The following is a 17,458-nucleotide window of genomic DNA, read 5'->3' as shown; positions in this document are numbered from 1 at the left end:
TGGTTTGTGAAGAGAAGTCGGCCGTAATTCTGATGGGTTTTCCTTTGAATGTGATCTGCTTCTTTTCTCTAGCAGCTTTCATTGTATTATTCTTGTGCTGAATTTCTGGGATCTTGACTATTATATGTCTCGGTGTGTTTTTCTTTAGATTGAAGTTAATTTGTGTTCTGTATGCTTTGGTTACCTGAATGTCAGTTTGTTTCCTCATATTTGGGAAGTTTTCTGCTATTCCTTCTGCCTATATTTTTTTTAATGTCATTTGTATTGACTCCTTTCTCATTGATGCCTATTAGTCTCACATTGTTCATCTTTGCATCATCTTGCAGGTGATGGATTATTCTTTCCTGTATCCTCCTTGTTTTAAGAGATCCTTTCTTACCTTTTCACTAGCCGCACCAGCATCTTCAAGATCTGAAACTCTGTCTTCACTTTCACTTAAACAGTTTTGCAAGCTTGTGATTGAGATTTTTATTTCCTCTATATCTCTTTGACTCTGCTTCATGTGATCTATTTCTTTCCTGTATTGCTCATTCAAGTAATCCATCATTTTTCTAATCTCCTCTATTTTTTTCTCAATGTCTTCTTTAGAAGCAGTTATAAATTCTTTTAGTGCAGTGTTTTTTTCAGTTTGGGTTTCCTCCCTATGTTTCTGTAGTTGCTTCTTTACTTCAGATGCTATGAGTTCTGAGAATTCTTTTTTTATTTCAGAAAAGAATTCTGCTCTGAGTTCCTCTATATCTTTCTGCTGTTGCTTATTTACTATCGACACTATTAATTCATGCATTTGTCCTGAGCTTTTGTCCTCTGCACTTGTTCTCGATGGGCATTGTGTTTTCCTCCATATGTTTCTGCATTTGATTTTTTAGTGCAGATGTTATTAATTCAGGGATTTCTTTTTTTTATTTCCAATCTGAGTTCCTCTATACCTTTCTGCAGCTCTTGTTTTATTTCCGAAGCTGTTGATTCATTGCTTTCAGCTGTGTGATTCCCAATTTGTTCTGTGTTAGTGTCCTCTGCACTTGTTTTGTGTAGGCTTGGGTTCTGAAGTTGCATTTTGTTCCTTTTCATCATTTTGTGTAGCACTGTCTTCTTACCTTTGTTGTAGATCTTCGTTGTAATTATAACTTTAGCACTTACTGAAGTTCAGGTGCAGATCTACAAAGTTTGGACTTATCCAGCTGTGCCTGTCTTGGCTCTGGCTGCTGTGCTCAGCTCCTTCCTGCTCCTTCCTTGGCTCTGGCTGCTGTGCTCAGCTCCTTCCTGCTGCTGCCGTTTTCCACACGCGTATGTGCAATATTATTTTTTCATTTGTGTCTTACTTTTCTCTCATTCCTGAGACAAGCAGCAGGAAGGAGCTGAGCACAGGGGTGAACCTGTTGTACGCCTCTGGCAAGATTTCCTGCTCCTGGACTAGCTGGGTGGTTCTATCCTCTACACTCTCTGCAGGGATTACAGCTGCAGGGTTATACCCCAGGCCTGTATGCCTGGCCTGAGCTGAGCCTGGAGGGGACAAGTTGGAGTAGGAGGGAGAGGCAGTTCTCCCACACACTCACTGGGCCTGGGCTAGGACTGAGTCTGCGTTTTCCCGGAACGCGGCAGAAATTCCTACTTGGCGGCAGGGTGGGTAAGGTGCTGCGGAGTGGTTGAGGTCGTCCCAAGGGGGTGGAAGAGGGTCTCACCCACGCTGCGCCTGGGCTGGGAGCAGTAGTAGGTCCCGCCGGGTCAGGGTAGCACTAAGCTCTCCCACACACTCACCGGGCCTGGGCTAGGACTGGGTCTCTGAACTGTATGGATTTTTATTTTCAGCATTTTCTAAATAACACTTTATAACAGCTACTTACATGACAGCCAAAGTTGTGCCATGCGTTACAAATAATCAAGGTGATGTAAAGTTTACAAGAAGAGCCAGCCTTTGTGGTGCACGCCTGTGACCCCAGCACTCAGAACCACTGGGTTCAAGGCCAGCCTGGGTGCACATCAAGACCTTGTATTAAAAATCAAAACAAAAAAAAAAGTATGCAGGAGGACTGTGTAGTTTATATCTGAATACTCTGTTATTTTTTGTAAGGGATTTGAGCATCTGCAGATTTTAGTGTCCAGTTCTCAAGCCATCCAATTCCTGGTGGATGTGAAGAGACTGTTGTGTGATAGGATGTACATGTTTTCCACACGCGTATGTGCAATATTATTTTTTCATTTGTGTCTTACTTTTCTCTCATTCCTGAGACAAAATACCTGATGCCCAAAATGAAGGAAAGGTTTATTTGGCTCACAGTTTGTGGAGTTTTCAGCCTATAACCAGCTGGCTCCGAGGCAGGGTGGCACAGCAGAGGGTGACTCCAAGGGAGTAGAAGACAGCAGAAGCAGTAAGAACCCAGCACAAAAGCAAGCCTCGTTTCCTCCTTTGTATTGTAAGCAGGCTGCCCGCCCTAGGGCAGGTGCAGCGTCACCTCGTCTCTCTGCCCTCCTCTTGCGCAGGCTAAGATGACTGCCGAGGGACCCTGGAACCTGCTGACTGACTTATGTAAACTTCTGAACTTTGCAAGTTGACACAATGAATCAACCACCGTAGGCATGTGCTCTACACTAGCCTGGGTCACTTAGTTACGCTTCTGAACTTGTCAAGTTGACACAATGTGTCAATCATTAAAGCTCCACAGCAAAAGCCAGCTACAAATATTTTTTATTTCTTATCTACTCTTAGGTAAATTTTGTCTTATTTTTTTTCTTGCTTCTATGATAATACCATGTAACCAACTGGAATTGCTGGTATTTGTATACATATAAAGAAATTATTAACAAAGGTGTGTTCTGACATTTGAGCTAGTAAGAGCTATGGAATATTGGTAGTGAATAATTAGATAGACACAAGGGCATTTTTACCTTACAAATTGAGATGTCAGTAATCGATCTGGTGTGACCCCAGTTGATATTAGACAAGAAAAAGTATTGGTGCTACTAATCATTACAATTCCTATCCTGATGCTCAACGAGTTTCTATGCATAGCGAGCGGCACACAGGTGCACATTTATTATTTTTAATAATAGAAAATAGCAATGACTACACGCATTCCTTTGCTCATTCGTTCTCTAGGACTACAGAGTGAACATCTTCCTGAGGCAGAAATGGAACGACCCCCGGCTGAAGCTCCCCAGTGACTTCCGGGGCTCAGACGCACTCACGGTGGACCCCACGATGTACAAGTGCTTGTGGAAACCTGATTTGTTCTTTGCAAATGAAAAAAGTGCCAATTTTCATGACGTGACCCAGGAGAACATCCTTCTCTTCATTTTTCGGGATGGAGACGTCCTTGTCAGCATGAGGTGTTCTTGCATGCCTTTCACATCTGCGCCTTGCTTTTCACTTTCGGAGGCTGCAGAGAAGCCGACCGCGCGAATTCTCACTGCTCCGTCTCTGCCTCCAGGTTGTCCATCACTCTCTCCTGCCCGCTGGACCTGACTCTGTTTCCCATGGACACGCAGCGCTGCAAGATGCAGCTGGAGAGCTGTGAGTAAGCAGACCGTGCCGCCGCGCCCGGGGGACCTGGGGCTTCCCGTGCGCGCTGCTGGCGCTTTTCGTCACACGCGGGTACTAGAGCAGTTGTAGAGACGTCTTGGTGATCTTGTATCATATTAACTTTGGTTAAGGTAGATGCATCCTGTTGGTTCTAGTCTGGTATTAGATCAGCTAGTGTGAGTATACGCTTCTCGCTCATTCCACTTGCCTTCTGCATTTCAATAGTCCGCCGGGGACTGGCAGGGGAGCCCTAATTCAGCTAGCTTCCTTGGTGTTGAAGCCACATTTGCACAGCGAAGAATTTGGAAAGCATTGCACATATTCTGCAAATTCAAACAAGTGTCCATTTTCTGTGGATAGTCAGAAGAAATACAGATTTTTTAACAAAATTTGATTTTAATGATTTGATGAATTTATACATATATATATAATTAGATGGTAAAATTTGCACTAAATGTATTTATTATATTTTCCATAAAAGTATTAATTTGCTGTAATGATTATACTGTATAAATTGAAAAATTAATATTGTGTCAAAAGGAATTTCTAAAAAACTAACCATATACAACCTTGAAGCAGGACAGTCCCACAATATTCCTTTTCCTGTCTCTTGCTTTCACCACCCTCTTCTGAAACTGTCTCATTGCTATTTGTTTCTCAATAAAATTATGAAAAAAAGGTAAAAACCTGACAAAAGAGTATGAAAAAAATAAAATAAAAAGATTTGTCCATAGTGAATTAAAAAAAACCAGGAATTTCTGGTCTTCATACCAATATAGCATGACCTGTTTCTGCAGAGTAAAAAGGAATAATAACATTGTAAGATCTATTGCATATGCTTGTTATAGTATATGCTTCCAGTTATTTCGTGCTTTCTGTCACTTTTTAAAACAGCATATGGAAAATAGATCCTAAGTGTTGACAGTATTTTTCCTTCTAACTATAAAAAGAGATGTTGCACATGTAGGTGTGCACGCACGTTCATGTGCTTTCTGTGTGTGTGCATCTGTACAAATATAATATTTGCCAATATTTGTTTATAGCAAACATTCAAACGTGTCTGCCCACACTAACTCTGTTCACTAGATGGATGAAAGCGTTTCTAATCGCGGGCGCGCTTAGGTCTCACTCATGAGCTGCTTACTGTGCACTGTGCGGCTTCGGCAGTGGCCACGTTTCTCAGAGCAAAATATGTGCTTCAGGTTAGCGCTGTGCTGCTGTGTCAGTGGTGATTGAAATGGTTTTTATGCTTTTAGTTTTTCTTTGCTGTGATATAACTCTGTTTTGAAAATTTGAAGTGATTTTGAAACATTAAATACACAAATGCTTATATTTCTTTTAAAAATGTCAGGTAACAGCTGGAGATATAGTGCAGCAGCATAAGTGCCTGCCTGGCAAGTGCAGAGTCCTGAGTTCAATCCCTGGTACAAAACAAAAAAAAATCAGTCTGATGGTACATAAGTACATTAGAAACCTTCAGTCACTTCTTTCTATTGAGGGTTAAGAATTCAGGTATAGCCGGGGAGATGGCTCAGTGGAAGACACAATTCCCTGGCAAGCACAAGGACCTGAGTTCAACCCCTGGTTCTGAAAAAAAAAAAAAACAAAAAAAAACAATTCAGGTATAGATGAGTCTTTCGTAGACTGTTCTAGGATCCGCACTGTTGCTTACCTACTGTTCCTTAAACTTTTTCACTCTGCAAGATGGTTGTCTGTGCTGCTTATGCTGTGCTTCCTAGCTGACCATCAGCCTGGCGCCTTCTTGTGTGAGCTACAATTTCATACGAAGGGAGCCTTTTGCCTCACTTTTCTACGTTTACTATTCGAATTATGCAACATTAAGGAAAGTATTAAAAAAGTGACTAAGCATTCACAATTGCAGGTATTCAATCTGACACTTGCATTTATTGATTTTTGCTTGTAGTTGGTTACACAACTGATGATTTGCGATTTATCTGGCAGTCAGGAGATCCTGTTCAGTTGGAAAAAATTGCCTTGCCTCAGTTTGATATTAAAAAGGAGGACATTGAATATGGCAACTGCACCAAATATTACAAAGGCACTGGTAAGTGACAGCAATGCGTTTGTTAGTGCCTGTTTGTAGCACATATTGCTTACATCCATCCTGGGAGTTGTGCGTGGGCTCAGCACACTTTGATTCCTTTCTTATTCCCTCTTCCTCTCTGCCTGCTTACTGCTTGTTTCAAAGATTAGTTTTATTATGAATGTATTCTAAGAAGAGAGTAGAAGAAAACTCATTAAAATAGTTTACTGCAAGTATAGTATCTTCAAATTCACATGTTAGATCGTTCATGGAATTTCATTCACTACAGATTTTTTTGTTATTGAACTATGAGATAGAGGGGTCAGGGAGATAGGTTGGTGGTCTAAGCACCTGCCTGCCAGGCTCGAGGACCTGGGTTTGATCCTGGGTTGCTTATAGTTCCTGGCTTTGACGCTGCCTGTGAAAATGAATTATTTTCAATTGAAAGACTTTTGAGAACCTGGGAGGGGGGAAGGAGGAAAACTACAGATGGGAATAACAGGCCTCAGCCTTCTGTCTTTTGTGTATATAAATTGAAAATGCTGGTGTGCTACTTGCTCACGTCTGCTTCCAGTACTTTTCCTACACTTTTCGGTCCAAGCCTACACACCACAATAATGGAACAGCGGGCGGGATCTCCGTTTCAGGGTCAGGACGGAGCCGTAGCAGCTCAGGGGAGTGCGTTCCACGCGTCTCTTCTTCAGAGCGCGTCCTTAAGGAAAAGCTGCCGTGTCCAGCGGCTTTGCTGAGCCCCAAGACGGCGGCGCCTTGTGCCTGCGGCTGGTGGGTTCGCAGTGCGCGTGTGTTCCGGCTCACCATGCGATGTGTCTGTCTCTCCAAGGCTACTACACCTGTGTCGAGGTCATCTTCACGCTGCGGAGGCAGGTCGGGTTCTACATGATGGGGGTCTACGCGCCGACGCTGCTCATCGTGGTGCTGTCGTGGCTGTCCTTCTGGATCAACCCTGACGCCAGCGCTGCCAGGGTGCCGCTGGGTAAGGCGCGCCAGCCTGAGGCCGGACTGAGGGACGAGGCAGGTTGAGCATCCCCAACCTGAAATTTAAAGTGCTGCAGAAGGCAAACCACTTGGAGTTTTCCCGTGGAGCTGACAGTAGGGTCTTCCATGTCTGGCTTTCTGTGATAGGTGGCAGTCAGAACACACTGGGCTGAAAATGTCGTATAAAACTCCCTTAAGGTGCCCATGAAGTGAGTTTTGTTTCTAAGACATGGGTCTCCTGAGGTATCTCCCTATGTACAGGGAAGCATTCCAAAGCCAAAACAATTCTGAAGCCTGGAGCACGTTGGGTCCCAAATGTCTCCGGTAGGGGCAGCGTGACCTGCACACTGTTTCGGCGGCTGTGCCGGCTGTGGCGGCCTTGGCAGTCAGAGGCAGCCCCGTTTCCTCGGATGGGTGCTTCCTTTCAAACGTGCTGCTGAACTAGATTTTATCAGGGTATGCAGATCTGTGATCAGGTTAAATTTCTCTTTTTGTGCCGCCTTAGGGTGTTTTTCCCCCCCAGGGTGTTTTAATGACTTACTCTAGCTTAATTTTGTCATTAAATAGTTGTTGAATAGTGATTTTCACTGATTACTGAAGTTCAAATCTTCATGAGTGCCAACACGAAAAATCAAGTAACTATTTTGAAGCGAATCCTTCAAAGCCGTAGCATATGTGGCCTGCATTCAGTCGGGGAACACGGCTGCACACCTCGTGACACCTGGGTCAGTGGCGAGCTCTGTGTGTTGTGTCCTGGAGGGACGCTGCATGCTTGCAGCACAGACCGAGATGAACAATGGGCTTAGCCAAGGCTGGAGCGCGTACATACCGTGTAGCCCACGGACAGCAGAGGGCTGTGCCACACAGCCAGGCCACAGAGCAGGTACATGTCACGTGTCCCAGGAGTACCGCTGGTGCACCACCCCGACTCGTGTACGCATGTTCTACGATGTGCACAAAAGGATAATGCCAGCTGATGAGCGTCTCCCGAAGCAGAGCCCTTTCCAGGCACTTCTCAGAGCATGATCTGTTTGGTGACTAATTGTGGTAGTGATACATTTTCTAAAAACTAACTCAGTGTCATTAAGGCGCTGACTGTCTCTCCCTCGGGGCACAGCTCTCCAAAGCATTGTTTCTAAGCTTCTCCGTGACACAGAAAGAGCATGCGCCAGGCTTGGGGAGACTGTGTGCCCGTAAGGGTTGAAATGACGGCTGAAACAGGCACGCAGTCCTAGTCAGCTCCAGAATACGGCATCTTCACTTTAACTTCTGACTGTTTTAGAGTGCCTTAAGGTTTCTGTTCGTGGCATGTTTCCTATCACCCGCAGCTCATACGGATGAGCTGAGACACACGTGACCCTCAGTGAGGAAACCACACACACACACACACACACACACACACACAAACGCACGCACACACACCCACACGCATGCACACATGTACACATTACAATTTGCAAAATATGTTTTAACTTATTAGAAGAATGCCTGCTTTGTGCCATCAGGAAGATGGGGCAACATAGTGTAGCAAAATAAACTGCGGATAGTTAACAATTTTTTTTATATTTTAATTCAGTTTAATGAGAAAAAAAGATAAAACAGCAGTGAAACAGTTTCAAAACAGGTTAGTAGGAAGGTTACAATAGTTAATACATTGCATATAGCTGTCTTCATAGTAGTGATTCAGAGGACAAGATGCAGACGTGATTTCTTGTCTACACACTAGTAATACAAACTTTTCTTGTCATCGAACTAAAAGCAAGCTGTATATCCTAACTCTCTTACTTTGTTATGAAAACTAAGAAGGGGCCAGAGAATAAGGAGAGAGCGTGAGACCTGGGCAGTGATCAAGGTGTGTAATCGTGGGAAGGGAAGGGGTACAAAAGCCGGCAGTAAGACGTATTAGATAGGATTAAGGTAGAGGAGGGGCAAGATATGCATAGGTGCACTGCATATAAGATTTGAGAAATGGGGTGGACTGTGAGGTTCTTTTTGTTTTTCTGAAAAACTAGAAAATCGACATTAAGTGAATTGGGCGACAAGGCTACAAGGAAAAGTGGATTTGAGAAGGGGGGCAAAAGTGTTTTATTTAGATCCAACAGTTGAAGATGATCCTAAGGAGGAGGATTACATAGGCAAGGGGATGTCTTTATCTTGGGCTTCATGGGGATTTCATACCTGGAGCATGAACCTCAGGTGTGTCCAGAGTTAGCTGTCTTCACAGAGATGGCGCTCAGTGGGATCACAGGGGATGAGTGTTGGTGGAGAAATCTTCTTTGGAAAAGAGCAGCAGCCAGCGGGGTGTGGTGTTGCAAAAGCCAGAGGGTGTCTTCATTACTCTTACTTCACTGCTGAAAGAAAATACCTGACACCTAGTCAAAGGTGGGAAGGTTTATTTAGCCCACAGTGTATGGAGGCACCAGTCTTTAGTCAGCTGGCTCTAAGGCAGGGTGGTAAGGCAGAGGGGCAACAGTTCAACACTGCAGAAGACATCAGAAGCAACAAGAACCAAGGGAGGGAGCATGCGCCTTTTCCTTCTCTACGCTGTGTGCAGGCTACCTGCCCTAGGGCACTGACTCTCCGACCTTCCCTTGCACAGGCTCAGGACACTGCTCCCAGCTGAATTGCATGGCTAAACTTCCAAAGGTGACACGACGAATCAACCATCCCAACGTCCTGGAGCATAATCAACTGCCCTAGGGAATGTTCTCTATCTCCTAGATGTAGAACTGCTAGGTCTCTCAGTTAAGTTTCAGAATTTCTCATTGACACATTGTCTCAACCATTACACATGGAGATTGTGTCTACATGAAATGTGTCTGGCTCGTTGCTCAGAGTTTAGGGCTGATGCTTGGCTTTCCAGTAAGCAAGGAAAAGAGGAGGCTCACTGAAGTTGTCAGGAGGGGAACTCAGAGAGGACCTTGGAGAGAGCAGGAGGGGAGAACTAAAGACATTCCCTCTACAGAGCTTGCTAGCTGGCAAAAGAAAAAGAGTAGGGACCTTGGGAATGGGTTGAAGGGTTTCTTCCTCTATTATTTAATTGAAACAGCATATATGAGGTACTCCATGATGTTTCTGTCATGGATGTGCTAAGGTAGACAAAATCAGAGTATGTTTAGTTTTGATAGTGGAAAATAAAACTGTAGAGAAGGAAAAAGTGGAAGATGGACAAAGCATTTGAGAAAGGGAGAGGGAGCACCAAGGAGATAGCTCGGCAGCAGAAGCACCTGCCTGGAAAGCACAAGGTCCTGAGTTTGAAAGTGAGAGGGCATTTGATCCAGGAAATAGAAAACCTGGCCTTACCCAGAAGCAAAGTTGATTTGCTGCAGGGCTTGGCCATGCTACAAGGTGTGAGGTCTGTGGGTGCCGTGCTTTCTGCTGTACCACTGCTGTTTCGTACTCTAATGCAGCCAAAAATAATGGGTGACTGAGTGGATGTCGGTGTGCCAGTGCAACTTTACTTCTAAATATAGGTGATGAGTCAGATTAGGCCAGTGGGTCATAGGTTACCGGCCCATGGCCTATAGCAGTAGACATTTTGATGGCAAATCTGTGAGTGCTTTCTGTGGTGCACACATCCCACTGGGGCACGTGTGCTGTGGGTTTCTGAGCACTGGTCCTTACCGTCAGCTGTGAAGGCAGAGTGTGTGGTCCCAGGAAGAGTGGTAGCTGGGTAGAGATGGTCCTCATGGGTCCATATTGCTCCTGCTTTGTCAACAACACAGGAATTCACATGTGGCAAGTGAGATGGGGTGGAATGTTCTGGAGAAAAAAAGTAGCTACGGGATGAATGGTGGGGAAGCCCATTGTGACTGTGTCACGGGGTGATAGACTTCTGGTTTTAGTGATTTAGGAATGGAATAGGAGTTCAGAGTTTTCAAATGAAATCAGGCCACATGTTGGCATGCTCATCTTGAGCATACTCATTAAGTGACAATTAGAGGGCAGCACTTAGTTATTCATGATGCTGCATGGTTGCTCTTCGGTCCTCTCTTCTGGCTAAAGTGGTGCTTCACAGTACAGCTAGAACCTTTGCTTTCTACTCAAGGACTGATGGAAGTTTGAGTTGTTCCCAGTTTGGACTGTTGGAAACACCATTATGGTGAATAGTTGTGTACAAGCTTCTGTGTTCTTATCACTTCTGGGTAAATAGCTAGTGATGAGGTTCAGGGCTCTTGTGGCAAGAGTATGTTTTACTTGTATATCATATTGGCGAAGTTCTAGTCAGTGTGGCAGGATTATGGACCGTGAGCTGCAGGTGAGATGATGGAGGACGTCGTGTGGGCACAGACGAGGAATGGGGACGGATGCAGCATGGGGAGCGCTGCTGGCAGGGCAGAAGGGAGCGTTCTAAAGGCTAGTGGTGCTACACGCTGTGCTTCACGTGTCACAGACACTTGCTGTCCTTGCATTATCATAGCATGTAGGGACATGATGGAGGTAGTCAGGGACTGAAGCCTTCTTTCTGGGTGCAGAAAGAACTATTTGAACCACTTAGCGTTGCCTGCAGTGGTAGTTGTGAGTTTTCTGTTGATGTCTTAATCGGACAGAGAAAGTTGTATTCTGTCAATGTTTTTTGGAAGATTTATTTCTTCCAAAGAAATAAATGGGATTTCTTTGATGATGGGATTGAGGGATGATGGGATTTTTCACCTACTTTTCTATATACATTTTCATGTTCATATATGGTACGTTCTCTTGTTGGGTGAGGTATACACACAGATCTCTAGATGGCTGATGAATTGTGGATTATCAACACAAAGTGTTTATAATACTGCTTTTCTTTTAATATCTGGCTGTAGTGATCTAATATCTGATGTGGTGATGTCCAGCTTTTATTCCTGATACTGTTAAATTATTATTATTTTTTGATCATTCTACCTAAGCTTATTAACCTCACTGATTTTTTTAAGAGTACCCATTCTGATTAATTGATTTTCTCCCATTGTTTATTTTCTTGTCCTTAATATTACCTCTTACATTATTTGCTTTCAACTTGCCCTTGATTTAATTTTTTGACTTAATTTTCTCTTTCTCATGTTAATATTTTTGTAACTGCAGATTGAAACTGGGTCCTAGCATCGAGGCACAGCTTAGCCTTTTTTAGTTTGACTCAGCACCTCACTAATTCACTAAACTCCCCAGACTGTGCTCAGACCTGTGCTCCTTGTGTCTCAGAGGCATATGTCACTATCCCTAGCTAACAGTTCACTTAATATTCTCAGTCAAAAAAGACGATAATATTCATCACGGTACTTTTATGACTTTCTGTCCTCTGACACTATGCTCTACTTCATCAAAAAATGTCTACTCTGTTAGGGTAAATATTAAAGTATGCAATGAAGTTTAGTAAGAGTTGATATTTTTAGGTTCTTAATAAACATGAAATGTCATGAAAACATGGGGAACAATGGCACCATGGTCGGTCTTGAGAAACTAAGTCTGGCATTTATTTATCAGTCTATTTTATTTATTTATTTATTTATTTATCGAATTTATCAATACACTGACTCAGAATTTCACAAAATAGAACAATGGGTTTTATTTTTGTTTATTTTAATAATTTTATTATTAGTAGTAGTATTTGGGACAGGGTCTACAGGGTCTCACTGCATGGATGAGAAGCGTAGTGATCCTCCTGTTCTCAGCCTCCCAAGTGCTGGGATTACAGGCACACACCACCAGGCCCAGTCTCACTCCTCCTCTCAGTGCACCCCGGGGGTGTGGCTGGCTCAGTGATCCAACTCTCGGCCCCTGCGTGTGCCTAAGCAGGAGCTTTAATGCACTGAGCTCTTTGGTCGGCCCCAGAACAGTGGGCTTTAGCAGATGCTTTGCCCAGTAAATGCCCATGAGTTTAGCAAGAACTGAGAAGATCATAGACTTGTATGTCCCTTCCCATTTCCAGGTTGGAAAACATTAGGGCTTATAGTACATTTTTTCAATTTGTATTTTTTTTTAAAGAAGACAAAATAGCAATTTAAAAAAGCATTAGGAATGTTACAAAACTATAGTACTCTAAGAAATGCGATCAAAGCGGATTTCAGACAACAGAAATACATTCCTTTCTCTAGATAGGAAAAAACAATATTGTGAAAATGCCCATACTCCCAAAATTGTTATAGAGGTTCAGTGCAACTCCAGTTAGCATACCATTAGTGTCCCTCACAGACCTAGAAACGATCCTGGGCAACAAAGGAGAGGCGGGAGGCATCACAGCCCCTGACTTGAAATTATACTACAAAGCTACTGTGATAAAATCAGCATGGTACTGGAAAAACAAACGGACCTGAGGATGGAAGAGATTAGACACTCTAGGCACATGTCAATTTGTGTTTTTTATGAGCACATGTTTGAAGTACAGAGTGACGGCATTCCTCAGAGCAGTGGCTCCTGCACAGGAACAATTCCAAGCATCTTTCCGTCCCTTTCCTCCCTCCTCCTCCTCCTGCCTGCCTCCCTCTCTTGACCCCCTTTCCATGTAAACATGTTTTCCTGCTTCCTTGTATCTTTCTTTATTTTGCTTTTTATTTATATTCTGTGTTTCTCATAAAAGATAAACCATGTGGTATTTAAGACTGTGTATCTGACTTTTTAGAAATTACCATCATGGCCTCTAGGACCACCCATTTTCCTACAGATAACTCAAGATTGCCCCTGTTATGTCAGAGCAGTACTCCAAGGTGTGTAAATATCGTATTTTCTGTCTTCATTAGTTTGAAAACTATTGTGCTCACTAATCTTAGTCTTTTTCTAGGAGCAGCAATAATTCCTGTAATAAAAGTGACCTCTTGTCAAGTCACTGTATATCCTATATGGTTCTCATCTGCAGAAAGCATTGTGCTGTCCTCAACCCCTATTTGTTCCTCAGACTGTATTTGAGACTCTTGGACAGTTACTTCAAAAGCGACTTGACCCTTTGCAGAAGCTATAGGCTCCAATACACTTTTCTTTTAAATGTTTTAACCGATTTTTAATAATGATAAAGTGCTGACCATATCACGGGAAGGAAAACGAGAGCTTGGCACACCTTAAATTGTTACAACAAACTACTCACTAAATCTTAGAGAAGGGAAATTACGGTCAGCCGGGAATGTGCACCACACGCTGAGCCGCGGGGGACCCGTTGCCCACTCAACTGGAGTGCAGGTCGCTGGGTCCCAGTACTCCCCAGCCAGAGCCAGCAGGGCCTGCAACTCCACATCCTCTCTGAGAATACAACAGAAGGGAACGTGTTAGTTTCCACGTGCGGATAATGTTATGTAGAGCGGAATTTTATTCCTTTCCTAATAAAACCGGAATCATTTAATTTTTGTTCCTGAAGTAACTGGGAATATTTTCTACTTTGACTTCTTTATTAGATTTTATTATGGTGAAAATAATTCTTATCAGAAAGTTGCCTTGTATGTTCTATTTCCCATTCAGACATAGTTGCTCACTCATGGGTGTAAATTCCCTGATAACTGAAATCTTTCTAAAACAAAGGTGAAAACTTAAATCATAACCCTCATGAGAGGGCTTTATGGCTTCCTCAGAGGTACTATAGCTATCTTTAATATAAGATAGATTGAAGTTCTGTTCTTATATCTTGCTTAAATTTCCATTTATTTTCTACATGATATAGAGTGAGCACCATTCCTAATCCTAATCTATAAGCCATGCCCTGAAGCTCACCTCTTGGGCTGAGGGTAAGGTGGAGCACTCACCAGGGGTGGGAGGCCCTGGGTTCTGCCCCCACATAGCACACGAGGCACACGCCACGTGCCAGCTATGCCGTCTGTCGTGGCACCCTAGGCACCTCAGGAATTCTCTGTGTCCCTTGAAAGTTGCTGGATTGGAGGATTTTGGGTAAGAGCAGCGATGCAAGCCACCTGTGGTGGGGACACGGGCTCGACACCCCGCCCTCCCTGTGTCCACAGGCATCTTCTCCGTGCTCAGCTTGGCCTCCGAGTGCACCACGCTGGCCGCCGAGCTCCCCAAAGTGTCCTACGTGAAGGCGCTGGACGTCTGGCTCATCGCCTGTCTCCTCTTCGGGTTCGCCTCCCTGGTGGAGTACGCGGTCGTCCAGGTGATGCTGAACAACCCCAAAAGGGTGGAAGCGGAAAAGGCCAGGATTGCCAAGGCCGAGCAAGCCGAGGGCAAAGGCGGGAATGCGGCCAAGAAGAACACCGTGAACGGGACCGGGACGCCCGTGCACATCAGCACGCTGCAGGTGAGCGTGAGCCCCACGACGCCCTTCTTGGCGGCCAGCGGCAGCTGCGGGAGCTCCAGCTGGTTGGCCGCTGGCTTGTGTGGTGGGCAGAGTCAGCTCCTCTCTTTAGACCCCTTCGCGTGCTTCTGGGGTCGTCGCTTCTGCTGCACGACTGGACGCCCGGTTTCTTTCTACAGTGCAGGTGCTTGTTTCCTTACCAAATATAAGCTTAAAGCCTCCGAGAGGAAGGGAAGCTTGCTTGGGTTTTGCTTAAGGTGACCTTTACTTCGTTGTGATATTCTGGGCATGTCTCATTATTTTCTTTATGTTTACAGAAGGACGTTATCCATTATCTTGGGTAGATTTGCTGGTAAGATCTCTTGGGTTTTTGTCTGCAAATGTCTTGATTTCTGTCTCCTTTCTGAAGGACGCAGGCACGCACAGTTCCGTCGGGTGCCTGTGGCCCAGCAGGGCCTCTGCCTTTTTCTCTGACGCTGTTGCTTCTCCTGAAAAGGGGTGTCCTGATTGCTTTCTTCCCCTGCAGATACAGTGTTTTTCAGGGTCTTAAAAAAGGACGTGTGTGATTCATGATCAGAAGTGTAATTACAGTGTGTCTTTTTGTGGACATTTTTGGGCCAATCTTTTTTTTTTTTTTTTTTAAGTTGCATAGTTTATTGAAAATGTAGGTTTATATTACTTGCAAAGTTTACTTTTCTGTTATTTCTTTTGCATACTTTTTCACTCTTGCCTCTTTCTTCTTTATCTTTTTTTATATTTGAAAATTTCATTGATAAACAGATAGCAATGAGACAGTTTCAAATCAAATCGGAAGTACAGTTTCAACAAATAACACACTGCATATATTCTTCTTAGTGGTTAATTGCTGTACAAGATGTGGACTTAAGATCCTATTTACAAACACCATTAGAACAAATCATTCTATTCATTAAGAGAATATAACTATATATCTATCCTAACCACTTTGAATACACAGATACAAAATGCATATTCATCTGTATATCCCATTTTTTCTAAGTTCCGTTAATGAATATTATAGGTGTGTAAACTCAGCAAAATATTCTAAAAGAGTCCAGTAGACCATAATAGCATTGGGTCTTCTGTTTAACTGGCAATGTCAGAAATTATTGACCTGAGTCCCCCACAGCTCAACATAATAGCATGGCTTTACTTCCTATATTTCGTCTTCATACTTTTCTACTGGATGGTTAAGACCAAGGTAAAGCAAGACCTGTGCAACAAGAGTTGTAGCTTTTTGGTCTGAGAAGGTCAGTGAAATGCCCTCAGGATTTATCCTGAGATCCTGTAACTCAGATTGTAGAACCTTTGTCAGTGTCAGCCATGTGGATGAGTCACGGCCATTGCTTGGCCAATGTGCTCTCTGTGAAAGCCTGAGAGAGTGTTTTCTCCCATGTGACACTCCTTAAGCACACTCTACGTCGTCGATCACTTTCCTCTTTGGCCCCATAATCTTCTTGATCAGAAAATTTGGGACACTACCGAGGTACATGACATTACAGTACAGGTTCTCATATGTCCTGAGTCTTAATTGACCTTAGAAGGTTATGGCCAAAATGTTGGCTTTCCTTGTAGCCCTCTTTTTTCTTTAATTTTGGTCTGCAAACTTAGGTTGTTAACCATCCAGAAGACAAGCTTATTGTTATTATCAAACAATTTAGGCTATTAAGCTTAACCTCACTATCTCACTGCATTTCAAAAATCTTAGGCATAATAAGGAGCAGGTATTTTTCATCAAGTATTGATATGTTGAACTTTAAGTCCCTGCATAATATGATAAAAAAACATTGAAAAATTACATTATATTTTAAAAATAGGATAAAGAATTATATACTTCTCGTGTTTGCATATAAGTCCTTTCTTCTTTATCTTAAGGGCTCCTGTGACACAAATGCTAGAGCCACTGTTAAACCTCTATACCTTGGGCTTTTATTCATTTTTACTGGTTGCTTTTCTTCACTTGGTTATCTTTTTATGTTTTTGGAACCGGGGATTGACCTCAGGCCTTTGTGATTGCCAGGGAAGCGCTTATTCTGCTGCGCCATCTCCCCGGCCCCAGTTATCTTTTGTTATAATGCACAGTTCAATGATGCTTACCCCAGTTTAATCCATCAGATTTATCATTTGCTTATAATACATTTTCAGCTCTAAAATTTTCATTTGGTGTGTATATATGTATCTATGTGTGTACACATGTGTGTGTGTATGTGTGTATGTATGTGTGTATGAGACTTAGTAACTTTTGCTGTTACCTTAACCAAATACCCAACATCCAAATTAGAGGAGGAAAGGTTCACTGTAGCTCAGTTTGTGGAGGCTTCAGTCCGCAGTGGGCTGGCTCCAGGGAAGGGTAGCCTGGCTGAAGAGAAAGAGTTCATGGTGGGCAGAAGCCAGCAAGGCAGCAAGCAGCAAATAGCTGGGCAGTAAGCAATAGCAGCAGCCCTCTTCCTGCCCTTTATACTCCCTGCAGGCTCCAGGCCCTCCCTTGGGGCCAGTGGCGCCCCCAGCAGGCGGGCATTCCTATTATTCACCCTCAGAACCCTGCCGCACTAGTCGGTGGATTAATTTATTCAATCCCCCGTTGTCCCAGCATCCATTCCTTCAGCCAGCATTGCACATGCTCAGTTCAGCCACCTGTGAAAGCCCCCCTAGGAGTTGGAGGATCCAGACACAAGCC

The 17,458-nt window shown here is 43.6% G+C and overlaps 1 protein-coding gene across 1 annotated transcript in view; it reads left to right on the top strand.

Moving 5' to 3' along the window:
* Glrb (glycine receptor beta) overlaps window positions 1-17,458 on the top strand; it is a 101,035-nt gene that overhangs the window by 75,833 nt on the left and 7,744 nt on the right. Inside the window, exons 5-9 of the mRNA XM_004638711.2 lie at window positions 3,095-3,324; window positions 3,426-3,508; window positions 5,442-5,582; window positions 6,403-6,555; window positions 14,474-14,766. Coding sequence (XP_004638768.1) covers window positions 3,095-3,324; window positions 3,426-3,508; window positions 5,442-5,582; window positions 6,403-6,555; window positions 14,474-14,766 — 900 coding nt within the window. The remainder of the gene's footprint in view (window positions 1-3,094; window positions 3,325-3,425; window positions 3,509-5,441; window positions 5,583-6,402; window positions 6,556-14,473; window positions 14,767-17,458) is intronic.

The sequence above is a fragment of the Octodon degus genome, unplaced genomic scaffold (assembly GCF_000260255.1).
Source record: "Octodon degus isolate 3935 unplaced genomic scaffold, OctDeg1.0 scaffold00101, whole genome shotgun sequence".
Lineage (NCBI taxonomy): Eukaryota > Metazoa > Chordata > Mammalia > Rodentia > Octodontidae > Octodon > Octodon degus.
This window is presented reverse-complemented; position numbering and strand designations above follow the sequence as displayed.